This window comes from Dermacentor variabilis, chromosome 1, assembly GCF_050947875.1.
Source record: "Dermacentor variabilis isolate Ectoservices chromosome 1, ASM5094787v1, whole genome shotgun sequence".
NCBI classification, from domain to species: domain Eukaryota; kingdom Metazoa; phylum Arthropoda; class Arachnida; order Ixodida; family Ixodidae; genus Dermacentor; species Dermacentor variabilis.
In genome coordinates, this window is record NC_134568.1 from 254,068,165 (window position 1) to 254,084,064 (window position 15,900).

At 47.6% G+C, this 15,900-nt stretch overlaps 1 protein-coding gene across 2 annotated transcripts; it reads right to left on the bottom strand.

Moving 5' to 3' along the window:
• Nucleotides 1–225: 225 nt before the first annotated feature.
• On the bottom strand, nt 226–15,284 carry LOC142573296 (sulfotransferase ssu-1-like). Of its 2 annotated transcripts, none has more exons than XM_075682937.1 (2): nt 15,087–15,284; nt 226–2,810 (listed from the first exon to the last, which is right to left on the bottom strand). In XM_075682937.1, exon 2 carries the CDS (start codon nt 2,802–2,804, stop codon nt 1,869–1,871), a length of 936 nt encoding a protein of 311 aa, XP_075539052.1. In that variant the 5' UTR covers nt 2,805–2,810; nt 15,087–15,284; the 3' UTR covers nt 226–1,868. The 2 variants fall into 2 exon arrangements, with proteins under 2 accessions (XP_075539052.1, XP_075539063.1); XM_075682948.1 differs by having other exon boundaries at nt 15,026–15,096.
• Nucleotides 15,285–15,900: the final 616 nt, after the last annotated feature.

Genomic DNA, 15,900 nt, shown 5'->3' on the forward strand with positions numbered 1-15,900 from the left:
GCGATGTACAGAAAGCAGCGAATAAGCAGTCGTCGAACAAGACTTACATATAGACCTTCAAGTTGGTGCATAGCACTGCGGTTACTCTAATGTGCAAACCACGTGTAAACGTTGGGACATTACAGAGTATTTTTGTTTTGTAAACTGTTTATTTTCCACTGCTGTTTGACAGAAGTCAACATAAAGCCAGTGGTATCGGGCGTTAGGTTTTAGAAGAGAAGACAAAAAACCGGGAGCTGCATCATCAAGAAGACTATGAAGACTGATTTCTCTGAAATGCGATAAACGAAGCAGTTGCTGAGACGCTGCTGAAGACGATCTTAACGCCAAGGAACTGAGAAAGGAGTGTGTAAACTGTAAGGAGAAGTTGCAGAAGATCATAACAAACGGCGATCGTGCATGGGATATACAGATGACCGAAGAAGAAAGGAAGTTTTACGACCAGACGGTGTTGACAAAAACAACAACGTGACCGTGCCTTAATCGTTCATGGTCTATTTCATGCTGCAGATGTGTGCGGGGAATTAAACGGCCCTCTGAAGCATTATTTAAACACTCTATAACGATAGCAATTTTATGGACATTCCAGGCGCATTTCTCCCGTCGCCGTCGCGCCATGAGGTTCCGTTATAAAGTCCAAGGGCGATAAAATCGTCACCGCTGTACGTGCGAGTGAAAGCATGCCAGGGTGAAACGGCGAACGCGGCTTAATCTCGCGTGTACGAGCGAGAAAGGCTGGATTTAGGGAAGGTGGGCCGGAAGCGCGCCTTCTCCTGTCACGCGCGAGGCACGGGGGGTGAGACGATGGAGGGGAGGCGTTTTTCTGCGGCGGCTGCTGCTAACGGCGGCGCCGCCGTGCGGACGCCGTATCTTGAAAGCGATCTGCGACGTGGCCAAAGCGAGCGCCCGCGCGGGCCTCTTCAAAGCGATCTGCAATGTTTGCAGAGTGCGCGCAGAGCCGGTAGCTTCGTATGCGCTGTGCTTTCGACGCTTCGTTCGCGTCGAAGCGAGAGATGCACGAAGGTCAATTCGATCGCTGCTGCTGCTGCGATTCCTCACTCCAGCATATTGACCGCGAGTTTCCGTGCTCATCGAGCGAGATGTGTTCATGTTTACCTGTGCGCGCGTGACACCGTGCTTGTTAAATCGAGTTAGAAAACGTTGGCGGGCTAGTTGGTTTGAATCCATGATGGAATGTGTATGTGCGACTGAACGAGGACGTAGGAAGAAACAGACACATAGAGACAGCGCTGTCTCTGTGTGCCTTTTTCTTTCTACGTCCTCGTTCAGTCCTGTTTACCCATTATATCAGTGTTAATTAAGTTACTGAGCGAATGTTTACAAGTTTATACGGCAGATAGAACTACTATCCTTACTTCATATAGCTATCTACTAATTTTTTATTGCAATCGGTGCTGCGCCTCTCGGGCGAAACTGCGATTTCTGTTTTTAATGTCCACCTACCTATAGCGTTTCGTCTTCGGAATCAGAATCATGTTTTATTGAGTTACTAAGGGTAATACACAAATGAATATACAGAAGGAGGTCCCAGAGTAGATGGCTGTAAAGGGCTTCTTTTAGTCGTTTTCATTTAAAATCGAGTGTGCCGTTGTTTGCCATCCCAAAGGAAGGCCTTTAGAAGCACTGTCTTTGCGATCCTCCACTCGTATATAAATTCTTGGCCGCTCGAGTTCTACGAGTATACTAGTTGCGACAAGCTCCTACGGCGCTCTGATAGTAATTTTCCGGCACTTGTGAGGTAGTACTTTGTTATAACAAGAAAAAAATTTTTGATCCTTATCTACGTCTATGAGAAGTAGATGATTCTTGCGTCTTACGCCCGAAAACGGCTGGCGCGACTGTACACACTAGTTATAACCCTTCCAAAGACTCATCACATCTGTGCCAGCGGTCTTCGCCTCGATCCTAGCACGCATCTTCGCCTCCTGTTCGAGGGTGAAGTGTCCCCTCCAGTCGCCCACCTGACCCTTGCGTATAAATTGCATCGTCGGACCCCTGCCGTCTCGGGGCACGAACATTCTCCGCACCGGTCCCAGGGCGGCGCCGCTCGCGGTGTTCAACAGCTTCTGCAAGTCCCTGTCGGACAGTTCGATGTGCTCCTTCATGTACTGCAGGCTGCTCTTGTCCAGCACCTGCTGGAGGAGGTCCGGGTCCTTCTCGAGGGCCTCCACGTACTCCTCTCCGAGGAAGCGGGCTAGCCGAAGAACGCCGCCCCTGGTGTCCTCCTTGAGGTCCTCGTAGGTGAGGAAGAACACGTTAGGGTCGTCCTTGTGCTCGTACCACGACAGCAGGTTATCGAAGTAGTCGCCGAAGTCCGTCTCGCCCCTGATGAAGACTTCGAAGAAGTCGTCGAACGACCCGTCCGCGAACTCGTAGCCGGGTATGCCCCGCGCGTGGTGGTAGAAGGAGACGCAGCAGTCTCTGGGGTTGCGCACCATGTACACGTACTTGGCGTCCTTGTGGTACGGTTGCCGGTCGAAGGCCAAGTGCGTCTTGAGAAGCCGTGGCGGCGGCATGGCGTCCAAGCCGCTGTTGCCTGTAAATTCCAGGAAGGGCGTCTTCATTTGGAACTCGAGGTAGTTGCTGGCCGACACGCCCCGGTTGAGTATGAGCTGCGAGATCTGCTGGATCCAGTGGGTTCCGCATTTGGGGTACGTCACCAGAAAGATGTCTCCGGGCACCGGCTCGAAGCTCAGAGCTTCTCGTACGCGGTCAGGATCGAAGCCCCCTGGTACCCGGATCCCGTCTACGTCTATGTAACTTGGCTTCTTCGGGGCAGGCATCGTGACCTGTAAATAAATAAATAAATAAATAAATAAATAAATAAATAAATAAATAACGCTGCTGACAGTGCAGCTTTTATTCCGAGTACATCAGTATTAATTAATACCGGTAACAATGCGACATTCGCTGGTTCTTTTGGAGCGCTCTGTGCTTGCGAGATCCTCTGCAATCAAAGAGCTTTCAGATGCTATACGTTAGTAGCATTGCGTAACGCGTGCCCCACTCTTCACAGCAAATTATACAAACGGTACTGTTTTGGGTGTTTTCCTTACGGAAGCATCGTTAATCGGCAGCAAGCCGCAAAGGCGGCGGAAAGGGCGTATAGTGGATAATCATTAGGACGTCTACGAGAGCGAATAAATCTACCCACGGAAGCGAGACAGCTGTATGAGCAGGGATACGTCTTCCACATAAAATGAAAATGTAATAATATTAGTAAGCCAAAACAGATGCAAAAACTCAAAATGTGAAACGGCATGAACAGTGCGAAATGTTGAAAACAGAAACAAAAGCACAGACACTTACAAGCGCCAGCGTAACTCTATATCATGTGATGGCTTCTGTTCATGCCGTTTCGGAACACCGAAAAGCTATAGTTGTCTGTCTCCGAGACAATTGCTAGTACACTATAGCGAAAAATACGGGAAAAAAGAAAGTGTTGAATGTAGAAAGCAGATAACGCGCAGTGCATCGCTTTGCGACACGTTGATTGCGGCTTTCTGTAACACTGAAATCTCACAGACCTAAATAACACGAGCATGTACCAACGGAGAGGTAGACGGGCGTCAGAATGCACCTCTCTTTCACCTACGTCTTCATTCACGCACAGAAAGCAGAGACGAATTTAACCCTGGTGGAGTGGGAGCTACACTACCTTCTCCAAAACGCTATAAGCACAATGAAGAAGTGCTTGTAAACTGTCACCAGGCCTACTGATAGCGAGAATTTATGATGGCAATTTATGTTCGCAATCGATAATTTAATGCTCATAAAATTGTCACTTGTGGAGCCTTCTCTTAAGCCATAAACGTGCGTCCTTCCGTCGGCACGAAAGCGACTCTCGATGAACCAGCTAGGTGCAATCCCCTCATATAACAACTTTAGCTTTCACACTGTCTTAATGGGTATTACGCTTAGGGACATTTTGCTTACAGACATAGTGCAGGCATGGAGATAGATAGATAGAGAGAGAGAGAGTTCTTTAATAAAATAAAGAGAATTCTGCGGGCGCGTATGTAAGCGCTACATGTTACTCTGTATAGGATAGGGAATTGGGGACCGAAGGTTCCAGGGAGAGGAGGGTGGGATAAGAAAAAAAATCTGGAAAATGTTTATCATGGTATGCACAGGTGGGATAACGGTGATGTTATTAACGTAAAATGGTTAGAGCTTGACGATTAAGCCAATGTCTTTGTCGACTACAAAAAAAAAAGTTGGCAGAGACACTCAAGACTGTTTACGTTTTGGAATCCGAAAGCATTGTAGTCGCTTTGGTAAAATGTTTTTTTTTTCTACGCGTTCCTTGTCCGCGCAAGCTCTTGCCAGCGTTTTATGGGCGCCTCGACAAGGCGAAATGAAAACGAGCCAAGCGTCTAAACGCGCTCGCTTGCCCACGAGGAACTGATAGCTCGAAGGATCGCTCAGCGGCATTCAATTGGACATTAATGCTTTTTACGCACTAATTTCACACGCTCATGACGTGGCGCCACCTCCAATGGCTGCGCCGTCCCACACCCAACGACGGCCTCACGTTTAGTCAGCCAGAACCGTGGAGCCACCGTGGCGTCGGAAGAGCGCGTTCGTCTCGCACCCCGGAGGCCCGGGCGCGATTCCCACGCAGACCGAAATTTGTGTTTTATGTTCAAAGGCATTTAATTTACTTTGCTTACGGAAACCTTCCTGAGAAATCTGACGTCAGTTCGAGTATTATTTTTTTCATGTGCTTTTACTCTTTGCCGCCGGCCATTTTCGTTGCCATCATTTGCTCGAGCCGCTGACTGCAACGCCGGATTTTCGCGCAATGGGGCAATTAAAATTTTTCATGCTTTCGCATTAAAAATTTAACGCTTGACGTTGCTTTGAAGAAAATATATTGGACATAGTATGCTTCCTATAAAGAGAAGTTTGGGAAGCAGACACCATTTTACTGAGATAACATGTCCCTTCGTCTCTGTAGCTTGGACATTCCAACAAAATATGTTCCATGGTTTCTAGCGCATCACACTAAGGGTTGGTGGACACTTGAAAACGGCACCGGTAAATGCGGCATTCAGTCTAAGCCGTTGATACATTGTCTCAAGGTGACGGGGAAGCTGATGTGTGGAATTTTTTAAGACGGAATCAACTGACTGGAGAAAGTGATATTGATGAAGCGACATACTCCACAGGTGATTCCTTTCCTCGTGGCGTATTTCTTTGCCATTGATGATGCCTCGGCATTTGTAAAGTATATCCGTCTGAAATTTCTTAAATATAGGCCTCTGCGGGCAGATAGATAAACTTTTTTTTTTCATTTCAACATATGTAGTAGCGTCCGGCAGGTCATTGGAATATTGCAGTGCGACCAGCGACAGTTTCCATGTGATGAATGTAATCAATGTCTCGGATTACTGGATGTTGGTTACTAGCTCTGTTGATGTTACATATGCTTTGTAAGGCGACTTTTGAGGCTGTGAAGATGACCCATCGTTTTGGTGGTTGCCGAAGGATCTGAAGAACGGCTTCCTTGTGGTGCCGCATTGTGGTGTCGTCTCCCTTCTGTCCTTGTTCGCTGGCGCTAAATATGCTTTCAATGCCAGTTTACCAACACGCCCAACAAATGGCAAGGCTTCTGTTATGACCGTAAAGTTCATCTGCCGTGCATGATGTTAACCGTTCAAGAAGGTCATAAAAGGGCTGACCAGAAGACGATGTGTCGAAACGAGACGACGAACTGTCTTGAGAGCAAGACCCATCAATGAGGACATGGGTCGAACCCGAGTACTCCTTGGCGATATATGAATCAGGGCGATTTGCAGAGTTCCAGCTTGAGGCATGTTCTTTTTTTCCCCGTACTGATACCGGGAATGGTGTAATGCAACTCGCATGAAAGAAAGTGTCCAATGCGGTAAATTCAAAGGCATGAACTTCTGCACCCGTGCAGGAATTAGGGCAGAGATTAAACGGACGGCTTGCCCAAAGCTGGCATTAGCTCAATTTTTAGTTATGCGCCCAAGAAAATGTTTCCTAATTTGAGTGACATGTCGAAGATGAATGTGTAATATTTCTTGTGTGCTTTAGAAGGAGATATGAAGATTCGTATAGAAAGAAAAGTGAAGCGTTCAGTTTTCTAATCGTTACTGTAACCATACGAATAGCCTGCACTGGATAACTCTTTGTTTATGCTTTAATATCCAAAATGCACTGCAGAATGATGGAACAAATGGGACAAGGCCGACAAAATTCAACATTCGAGCCGCAGTCGAACACATCGTGAGGAATCCGCGGTGGCCGCGTTCCGATGGGTGGGGATTGTAAAAATGCTCGTCTGCCGAACTTTGGGGGCCCGTTAAAGAACCGCAGCTTGAAAAATTTATGCTGGAGCCCTCCATTAAGGTGTCTTCAATGGACCCCGCGTTGTGCTGGGACGTTAAACACCAGTCAATTAATCATATCTTGAGACTTAAGTCGTTGCCAGCGAGGAATGAATTCTCTGTTAACTGCTGCGCGCGGTTAAGCAAAGCAAATTTGATGCAACAAATAGAAGGAATGCAAGACTGATAAGCTTTTTCTTTACGAAAGTTAGTTAATTTAGTCCTAATTATCTTTCGTTTCGTTGAAACTACTCTAATAAAAAAATATCCAAAGAAAAAGTTGACCAAAATTAATTGCTTAATCGATTTACAAGAGGGGGGAACTTTGGGCCAGTTGGTTCGACATGTTAAAGAGGAAAAGAACCGCGGCTTCAGACGCGACGTGACGAAGACGGGACGTGACGTGATACCGCTTGTCCTGTCCATTTTTTCGACACGTCTGAAGTCGCGGTTCTTTTCCTCTTTAAATCGATTTACATTGTGCTGAAATTTTTCCTCAGCATGCAACATTCCAATCTCTGCAGGAGGATGTTTCAGAAATAACCAATTAGAATATGAGGAAATCGCTAGGCAAATACGCGTACGCATGGTTAAGTATGCCAGTACACCACGTCAAGTAGGACGTGATGTCCTTGCACTTAACCACATTATACTCGAGTCCCACCTTCGATCGTACGCAGTACGTGACGCCGCGGCGCAATGAGCAAAGTCTTCAAAAGAGAACATCTTGTAGTTCGAGGCATGCATCTCGACGGAAGTTTAATGAACTGCGTCGGTCTTTTTTTAACGTTACGATACACGTGCACGTATAGATTATGCGTGCCAACTTTGGGTGAACACTGCATATGTGGCACATGAGAGTAATGCACTGGCTGAATTTGAAATAAGAAGTGATTAGTGAAAGTGCCATTACGCCGAATACGACGCATGCCCCCGCGATCCCATCGGTCGAGGCAACGGGGCATGGCGAAAGTCGTAGTTCGAATCAGTATTGCGTAGGGGCCCATGCCGCAGTTCTGCATCACTCCACAGGGAACGCTCCGAGTTCCACGCAACTAGTGTTGCAGGTTATGGCTCCGAGCCGCTACAGCTGCACTACATTTACACTCGACAGCAGACACAAGAGAAGCAGCTTGGGCATGCAGCCGCTTGATAGGCGACAAAGCACTCAACTTCCCCGGCCTAGTGCAAGCCCCCTCCTTCTACCCTCTTCCCCCCCCCCCCAAAAAAAAGAATTCCTGGCTACGCCACTGGTTTTCAGGTATGTAGCGATTTGTTGTTGCAGGTGAGGTGGGGGGGGGGGGAGGGGTGATATTACTGACCATCATTTCCAATTCCATTCAGATGACTTCAATCAATCAGTGGACTTTTCTTCCGTGGCCTATGGGGCGCGCACGTTCTCGAAGGATAATTTTGAAGGCGCATGCTTGATGGGGTGGACGGGGAAGTAGTTGTCCGGGGCACACTTGACATCGTAAGCCCCGCACGCGCGCCACGGAAGGAAGTTAACCTACACGGACAAACACTTGTCCCCTGTCCGTTTCTGCTCTCACGTGGCGTTTGTGTGTGTGTGTTTAAGTGTAACTAGCTTACTAAGTCAAGTATGAATCAATTAGCCCTTGTCTTTTCATATGTTCAAAGAGAAAGCGTCAATCAAGTATTCGCGGCAATTGTACGAGGCCTAGGTTCAACAAGAAAGCGATGACCCTTTGTCATTCTTGTTTTTCTTTCCTTTATTTTGTTGGTAAACTAAAATATGAAAGGATACTTAATCACCCCATAGTAAGGTGATGGCTAATCTTTATCGCTTAGTGACACAAATAATATGACTCGAGGCTTAAAACAACAACAACAACAACGACGACGACGCAGAAATAAATATGAAAATGAGCATGTATGAATATGAAATGAGCATGAAAACAGGCAGTCGTTCGGAGGCTCTCCGCAATTAAGCGCGCTCAATAGAATGCACCGGACTGTGTCGGCTCACCACGGGGCGTCGCAAAGCCTTCATCGGCAAAGCGATGACTTCGCCACAGCAATGATCGTTTCTCGCTCACTGCCGCTTTCATATATCAGAGAAGAGCCCGCGCTGAAACCCCTTAAAAAAACGGAAACTCACAGGAGGCTGCTTTCTGTACATACACTGCTGTTACGGATATTTGACCCCTAGGCGCCCCCAAATTAACGTACAGACACGAAATACGACGACTCAGAATTTTTCGTCGCGTGATTTGCTAGGCGGCGCGAAATTAAAAAAAAAAGAAAAAAATAATGGCGTGCATTCCATATGAAAACTGTACGACGAGGTCTTTCCTTCGGAGGTTCGAATTACCTTGAAAGTTAAGCTCAAAACGAGCGACTTGTGGCGCGGACAAGTACACGTGAAGGCATACATTAAAAATACGCACGCACCTCTTCGCGTTCGTGTTCCTTGTCCGTGCTGTAACTCGCACATTTCATGATAAACAACCAACATTTCCACATCAAGATGAACAACCAACAATTCCAAATCACCCCTTTCGTTCAAAGTTAGACTCATATAGACTAAATAAAAGAGAGGGAAGAAAACGATTATCCATAATATTCGTTTTTTATTACTGGCTGCCAGAAATGACAGGTCACTGACCGAATTGCAATAGCCCATACAGAGTGAGGCTGGCAACTGAACGTTGGTAAGTTTACACTTGAACGGAACAAAGAGGCGAGAGGGATGGGAAGGCGAAGAGCAAAAATTGGCAGCGCCTGAGGAGGAAAATGTCAAGACGCACTGCCCAGCGTGGCTGATATACAGCTCGGGAAGAGCAACCGCACAACCAAGCCGCGAGGCCGCCATCGTGCGTAAGGCGCGGAAAACACAGTCCTTAGAAAAGGCGAGCGTCTCGGACAGTGCGAGAGCACAGGTCGCACGTTGCGAGGGGGCCGAGCCGTGCTTTGGGTAATTATGTCGGTAATTATGTGCCACTTAGTATGTATACCACTCTTCCAATTGCAAAAAAAAAAAAATTCTTTAAAATTTTTTCGGTGCTGGGCGGTATCGAACTCGCGTCACATTTAATCAGATAAACTTGTTTGAATGTTATATTCGCACAAGCGTGACGCACGAACTTCGCCGCCGAGTGACACAGCGTGTCTAGAGGGAAGCGCCAGAGTACTAGAAGCCCGGCTGCCTACTCGCCCCATACAAGATTCGTCTCTGCAGCGACAATGCGATGTGTCGCTCTACACTGCTGCATTGTTGATCGCATTAACGTCGACATTCATCGTGAGATGGGTTCTGCCGCAATTTATTTATTTATTTTTCTCTGAGTGCATATGGGGCGCGTCGTTGGCTGGTATCTGACCAACGTCGGCACCGAGACCCTTGGCGCGGTGCTTGACTTCAGTGAGCCGCAGAGGCATCAGCAAGCAATTAAAGTGGGGTAGTCTTGCATGTGAGTGAGCTCCGCCACCTTGATGCTGGTGCACCACGTTTTCTTTCGCGGCCGTACACTGAAAGCTACGATCATTCCCTCTGAGGGAATGAACTACGCGGCTGCAGGCGAGCGTAAAGCGAAAACTAACCATCCCAACTACGCCGGTGATTATCCACATCGTCCGGTTAGCAAGAACTTCATTTGGCTGCGTTCGACGTAGACACTGCAGGAAACAAACACGTGTCCCCGTGTTTTTCCAACGAACACACAGTTCTTCATATCCTCCCTCGCAAAGCTGGCATTTAGCAGGCGCTCTACGTGCACGTAATACGTACCTACGTATTTAACTAATGCATGGCACTCTCGACTTACTACAGGACAAAGTTAAGGTGAAATAAAGAAAAAAAATATAAGCTGACGTCAAGCTTGAAGTCAAGGGTCTCCTTGTTATTTACACGCGTACAACGCCGGCCTATCTGCAGTCTTATGTGCAGTGCAGCTATTCGGCAAGAAAGAAAGAAAAAGAAAGAAGGAAACGAGGTAGCGCAGATGACTCATTGCGTCCTTCAAATGGAAGAAAGGCATCTCGCCGCTTTTGGTTGCGCAACCTGTTGAGCGAGTACAAGTGACAGGTGACGCCGCTTACAATATTTGCAAACTTTTCCATTACATCTGTTTTCTTGTACTTCAAGAACAAGTTGTTGGGAACTAGTCATTTTCGAAAGGATTATGCTATTTGAACACGAAACTTGCAAGTACGCAATGCATGCGCATTTGAGGCATAAACAGTAAACATTATTGAGGCCATGGTCCATGCATCGGCAACATGCACAGGTGGTGGTGGTAACAACTTTATTGGCACTCTGCTCAGTTATGACCTGGCAGGCCCGAGTCCTAGAATGGCCCCTCACGAGGAGCGACCCTTTCGGCCCAGGCAACGAGGGCTTTTTGTATTTTTTCTTCCGGCGTTCTGAGCAGCTCTTCCCACGTCTGTTGTGAGGGAGCTGGCAGGAGCGACCTGGGAGGGGGTAAGCCCTCGCACCCCCAAAGAATGTGATTTTGGGTAGCCAATGTTTGATTTGTGCAATTTTGACATATTGGGTTCCATTGCCCGTTGGTAATTATGGATAGCCCATGTGGGTTGGGGAACGATTTAGTTTGGATTCGACGCAGGATCGAGGCTTGCGCTCGCGTGAGGCTTGCGTTTGGAGGCGGGTAAATTCGCCTTTTTTGCTTGTAATAGTTTGTTATTTCCTGGTATGTCGTCGGTGCCTCATCCATGGGATCCGAGTCTGAGGGGCACATCTCCCGGTTGATTAGACCTCGGGCTACCCAGTGCGCCTCCTCATTCCCTTGATTCCCCGAATGGGCAGGGACCCATACGAGTTCAACAGTGTTTTCATTATTAAAGTCCCGTAGGACTCGCGCTGCACATACGCCTATGCTGCCTCTCGAAAAGTTGACTATTGCCCTTTTGGAGTCGCTTATGATTGTTTGCACGGAGGGATTCATGATGGCCAAAGCAATGGCAGTCTCTTCCGCTTCCACGGTCGACGCTGTTTTTATGGTCGCGGCGTTGAGGATACTTCCCTCTCCGGTCACGACGCTCACTACGTAAGTTTGGTGATTTTGCTTTGCTGCATCGACATAAGCGGTGTGCTGGTTGTTTTGGTACCTTTCCTGAAGGGCCTTGGCTCTGGCAGACCGCCTCTTGTCGTGTCTCCCAGAGAGCATGTTCTTGGGTAATGGTTTTATAACCAAACGGCTTTTGACCGCACCGAGTAATGTTGTTCTTCCTGCTGAATTCATAACGGGATTCAGCCCGAGTTTACTTAGAATAACTCTGCCAGTTGCGGTGCGGGAGAGTCGTTCACGTTGGGCTGTTTTATGGGCCTCCACGAGTTCGTCTAGGGTATTGTATATACCTAGCTCAAGTAATCGTTCAGTGTTCGCATACCTCGGGAGACCAAGGGCAGCTTTATGAGCTGTGCGAATGACGCTGTTAACCTTTTCCTTGTCAGAAAGGCGTAGGTGGTAGTAAGGGAAGGAATACACGACGCGACTGATCAGGAAAGCCTGCGTCAAATGGCAGAGATCAGCCTCCTTCATACCGCGGTGTCGTGTGGCTACTCGTCTGATTAGGCCACATATTTGGCGGGCTGTCGTCCGTAATCGGACAATCGCCTCAGAATTATGGGTGTTATGTTGAATTAACATGCCCAGGACTCTTATAGTCAGTACGGGCGGAACTGGGCCGTCTTCCATACTGACTCGTATAGGGAAGGTGGCGTCCCTTTCGGTGGCGTGTTTGGTTGATTTATCACGGATGACGAGAAGCTCCGATTTTGTCGGCGAGCACGCTAGACCATTCTGTCGCACAAAATTTTGTACGGTATCCGCGGCCGCTTGTAATGCTTCCGTGATTTCTCCATCGGAACCGCTATTGGTCCAGATGGTGATATCATCGGCATAGATGGAGTGTTTGATATGCGGGATGCTTTCCAGTAATGGAGGCAGGTTTCGCATGGTCACATTGAAAAGGAAGGGGGAGAGGACCGCACCCTGAGGGGTGCCCCTTGTACCTAATTGAAATTGTCCGCTTTTAATGTCCCCAAAATGTATTTCTGCAGTGCGATCCTTGAGAAAGCTTGTAATATAGCTATAAGTGCGCTTCCCGACATTCATTTGGGCTAGATTTGTGAGTATTGAAGCATGTGACACATTGTCGAACGCTTTACTCACGTCCAGCCCTAGAATTGTACGGGTGGCTCTTATAGGGTTTCTGCTCGCAACAGATCTTTACTTCGTCTTTTCTTTCAATCGGTACCTTCAGTGTCATCTATTGAGCTATGGCGACTGTTCAGCGAACGCTCGTAATTATTCTCGTATAAAAAGTGCATAGCTTCGTTATAGTGCATGTCGGGCGCGTTAGATTTATCGCAGTTTTTTTTTACAACGTACACCTGTAATGAGACGAAATGGTGGAAGGCAAGGAACTAATTTAGACTAGCTCGCTTCAGACTTCACAGTGATTCTTTTCTTTCTCAATTATTTTTGCCACTCGTCATTGACCTTAACGCTCCGACGACGCCATTATAGCCACGAACGGCCAATTCATCGCGACAGTTGCACAAGACCTAAATAGAACCGAAGGAGAAGAATGATGACAAAATACTGTCCATGGCGCACTTTCAGATGCACCTCAGTCACAGTACGCGGACGTCTTTTTTTCATTATTATTATTCCGTACCTATGAAAATGCAGCCTATGTGCTGCCTGCGAATTGAACCGACGACATCGTGCACAGAAACGTGTCAACCGTCCGCGGTATAAGTTAGTGGATATGGCGTTAGACCTCTGAGCTCGAGGTCGCGGGCTCGATCCCGGCCGCTGCTGCAGCCGGCATTTCGATGGGGAGGAAATGCGAAGAACGCCCGCGTGCTAAGATTTTGGTGCACGTTAAAGAACCCCAGGTGGTCAAAATCAATCCGGAGTGCCTCGCTATACGGCGTGTCTCATATCGTGGTTTCGGCGTGCAAAACCCCAGAATCTAACTTTAAGAACGACGTCACTGCCATATATGGCCCCCGCAATGGAGATAAAGTCTAAGGACGCCAAAAATTACTGTTCATTGAGGCAGTCGCTGATCATGACGAACGTGTTGCTCGACAAAGAGAGAAAAAGCTGTGTCGAATCGACAAAGTTTTCCGTTCGTAACAACTTTTTTACAATGGCCGACCGCCTTCGATAATGATATGTCCAACATCACGACTGATTGGTACCTCCTCTTATGAACAGTTTTATTATACGGACTACTGAGAATGCGAATTCAAGGCGCCGTTCGTACGCAAGAACAGGTTCGTAACATGCTTCAGACTATCGTTATAGCCAATGGAATGACAGCGAAGGCGCTGTTTAATGACGAACAGTTCTTGCAAACGAAAAGCTGACCGAATACGCGCCAGTATTCACAAATACCTTTTACGCTAGAATTATTCGCAAGAGTAAGTTCTAGTTGATCTTGATGCTGGACACATTATTAGCGAAAGCGGACAACCAATGGTAAAGAGCACTTACGAACGAAGAGCTTTGTGAATATGGCCCCATGGTCCATGGACGACAAAAACAAAGGCAGTAATGCGATGTGGGCGAAATGCGAAAACACCCGTGTGCTTAGATTTAGGTGCACGTTAAAGAACCCCAGGTGGTCAAAATTAATTCGGAGTCCCCCACTACGGCGTGCCTCGTAATCAGATCATGGTTTTGGCACGTAAAACCCCATAATTTAACTTTTTTTAAGCCAGTAATGTTTTCCACATGTTTTCATCTCTCCTGTGCTTCACTTACTTCGGTCATGACAAGAAATTTATAGCCTTCGCGATAAGAGCGTCACCCCCTCCCAACCTTGCACACACAAAAATCAAATTTTATTTTCGATCCATTTAGGAACGGATAGAGTAGCTGCGAAAAAAAAAAAAGCTCTCGGATAGCTTGACGTAGCCACAGCCTCATTTTTTCTTTCAGCAGCAGGAACAGCGGATACGCCCAAGGCACTTTTTTTAACAAAAATTCGCGTGAGACAAAAACTGTAATAGAACAAAGAGAAAAACTATATAGGTACGCACAAACGTCGCAACAAACGGAACAATGAAAACAAAGTGATAATGGACAGGCGTTCAATTAATTGTCATAATTTCCGTAAGAGTGCAATGCGGCGCGCCTCGCTGAGAGATGGCAAACCGCCCTCTTCAGCGAGGCACCCGATGACCAGGAGTGGGCCGTCCAGTGGGCCGGGGTCATTGCCGAGGATCTCGAAAGATTTTCCTCGGGCTATATGGACCCCTGGCAGTCTAGCCCCGGGCCCCAACAGCAATAACCGTTGGACAAATAAAGTTTATTCCTATCCTATCCTACCGTACAACATATTAATTACCTCCACACCCATGCTGAATACTTCTCGCAAATTTCGCCGTATGTATTGGTAAACAGGTCAAAGTGAGCCATTTGATGCATATTCAGAAGCGACGAAAGCATGTAGTTAAACGTTGTTTACCTGTGTTTAAACACGGGGTGGATACTTCCGAAGGTTCACCGCATCTAGTTGAATAATAATTTTCTTTTTTCCGTAATTGGGCTGGATAACGTATGTTATCTACATTCTTTTTCGTTGGTAGCTGAAACATAATGCTTAGGCGATAATTGTATAATTTATGAACGTTAATATGATCCCACCTTCACTAATGTTGACAGCAGCGAATGACTCTGCAATAATTGAAGTGCACCGTTCACTTACGGTGCGGACCCTGCTACAGCGGGACAGTGAACTTCAGCTGACCGTCTGACGCCGGCTTGGAAGCCCTGAGCGGCCACCGCCCGGCTCTGCAGCGACAGTATCCAAGCAGCGCTTGGCCGGTAAAAACCCGGCATAAATAGACTCTGGGCGCCGCTCTCAAGGTCAGCCTGAAAGTGGACGCTGACTGCTATCGGCTTTCGTTCCGCCTCGCCACTACGTGCGTCAACAACCGTATACTAGTTCTTGATGGTGCCTGTCGGCCACTTTCATTCGGCTCTTCGTATGCGCCGGTCATTACGTATGCGCACAGCTCACTCCGAGCGCCGAATGCGCTGTGTGCGCGGGTGGCCGATGCGGAAAAAGAAACACTCCGCGCCGACGAAATCATTTCGTGCCACATTGCTTTAATTCAGGGACTCCCGAAGCGCCGACTCACAAAGAACCGGCGTTTTCCATTTGTCATTGCCAGGTAAAAAAATGCTCGCCGTGGAACCCCCTTGCTGCCGACATTGCAGGATTCTTCGTTCCGCGCACGCAACCCGCTGTGTTATATCGCTGTCGCCATCGAACACTCCCCCCCCACTATCGCTATTCATTATCCCGCTATTTCAAACACAAGATTGATAGGAAAGCTGGTTTAGTTGAGACCAAATCCGGACCCGGTGACCGCATTCCGATGGGGGCGAAATGCTAAAATACTGGTGTACTTAGATTTAGATGCGCGTTAAGGAACCCCAGGTGGTCCAAATTATTCCGGAGGACCTCATCACGGTGTGCCTCAGTATCAGCTCGTGGTTTTGGCACGTAAAGCCCC

What these genes read in the sequence shown, in the direction of transcription:
- LOC142573296 (XM_075682937.1), bottom strand. Translation starts at nt 2,804, where the DNA reads ATGCCTGCCCCGAAGAAGCCAAGTTACATAGACGTAGACGGGATCCGG.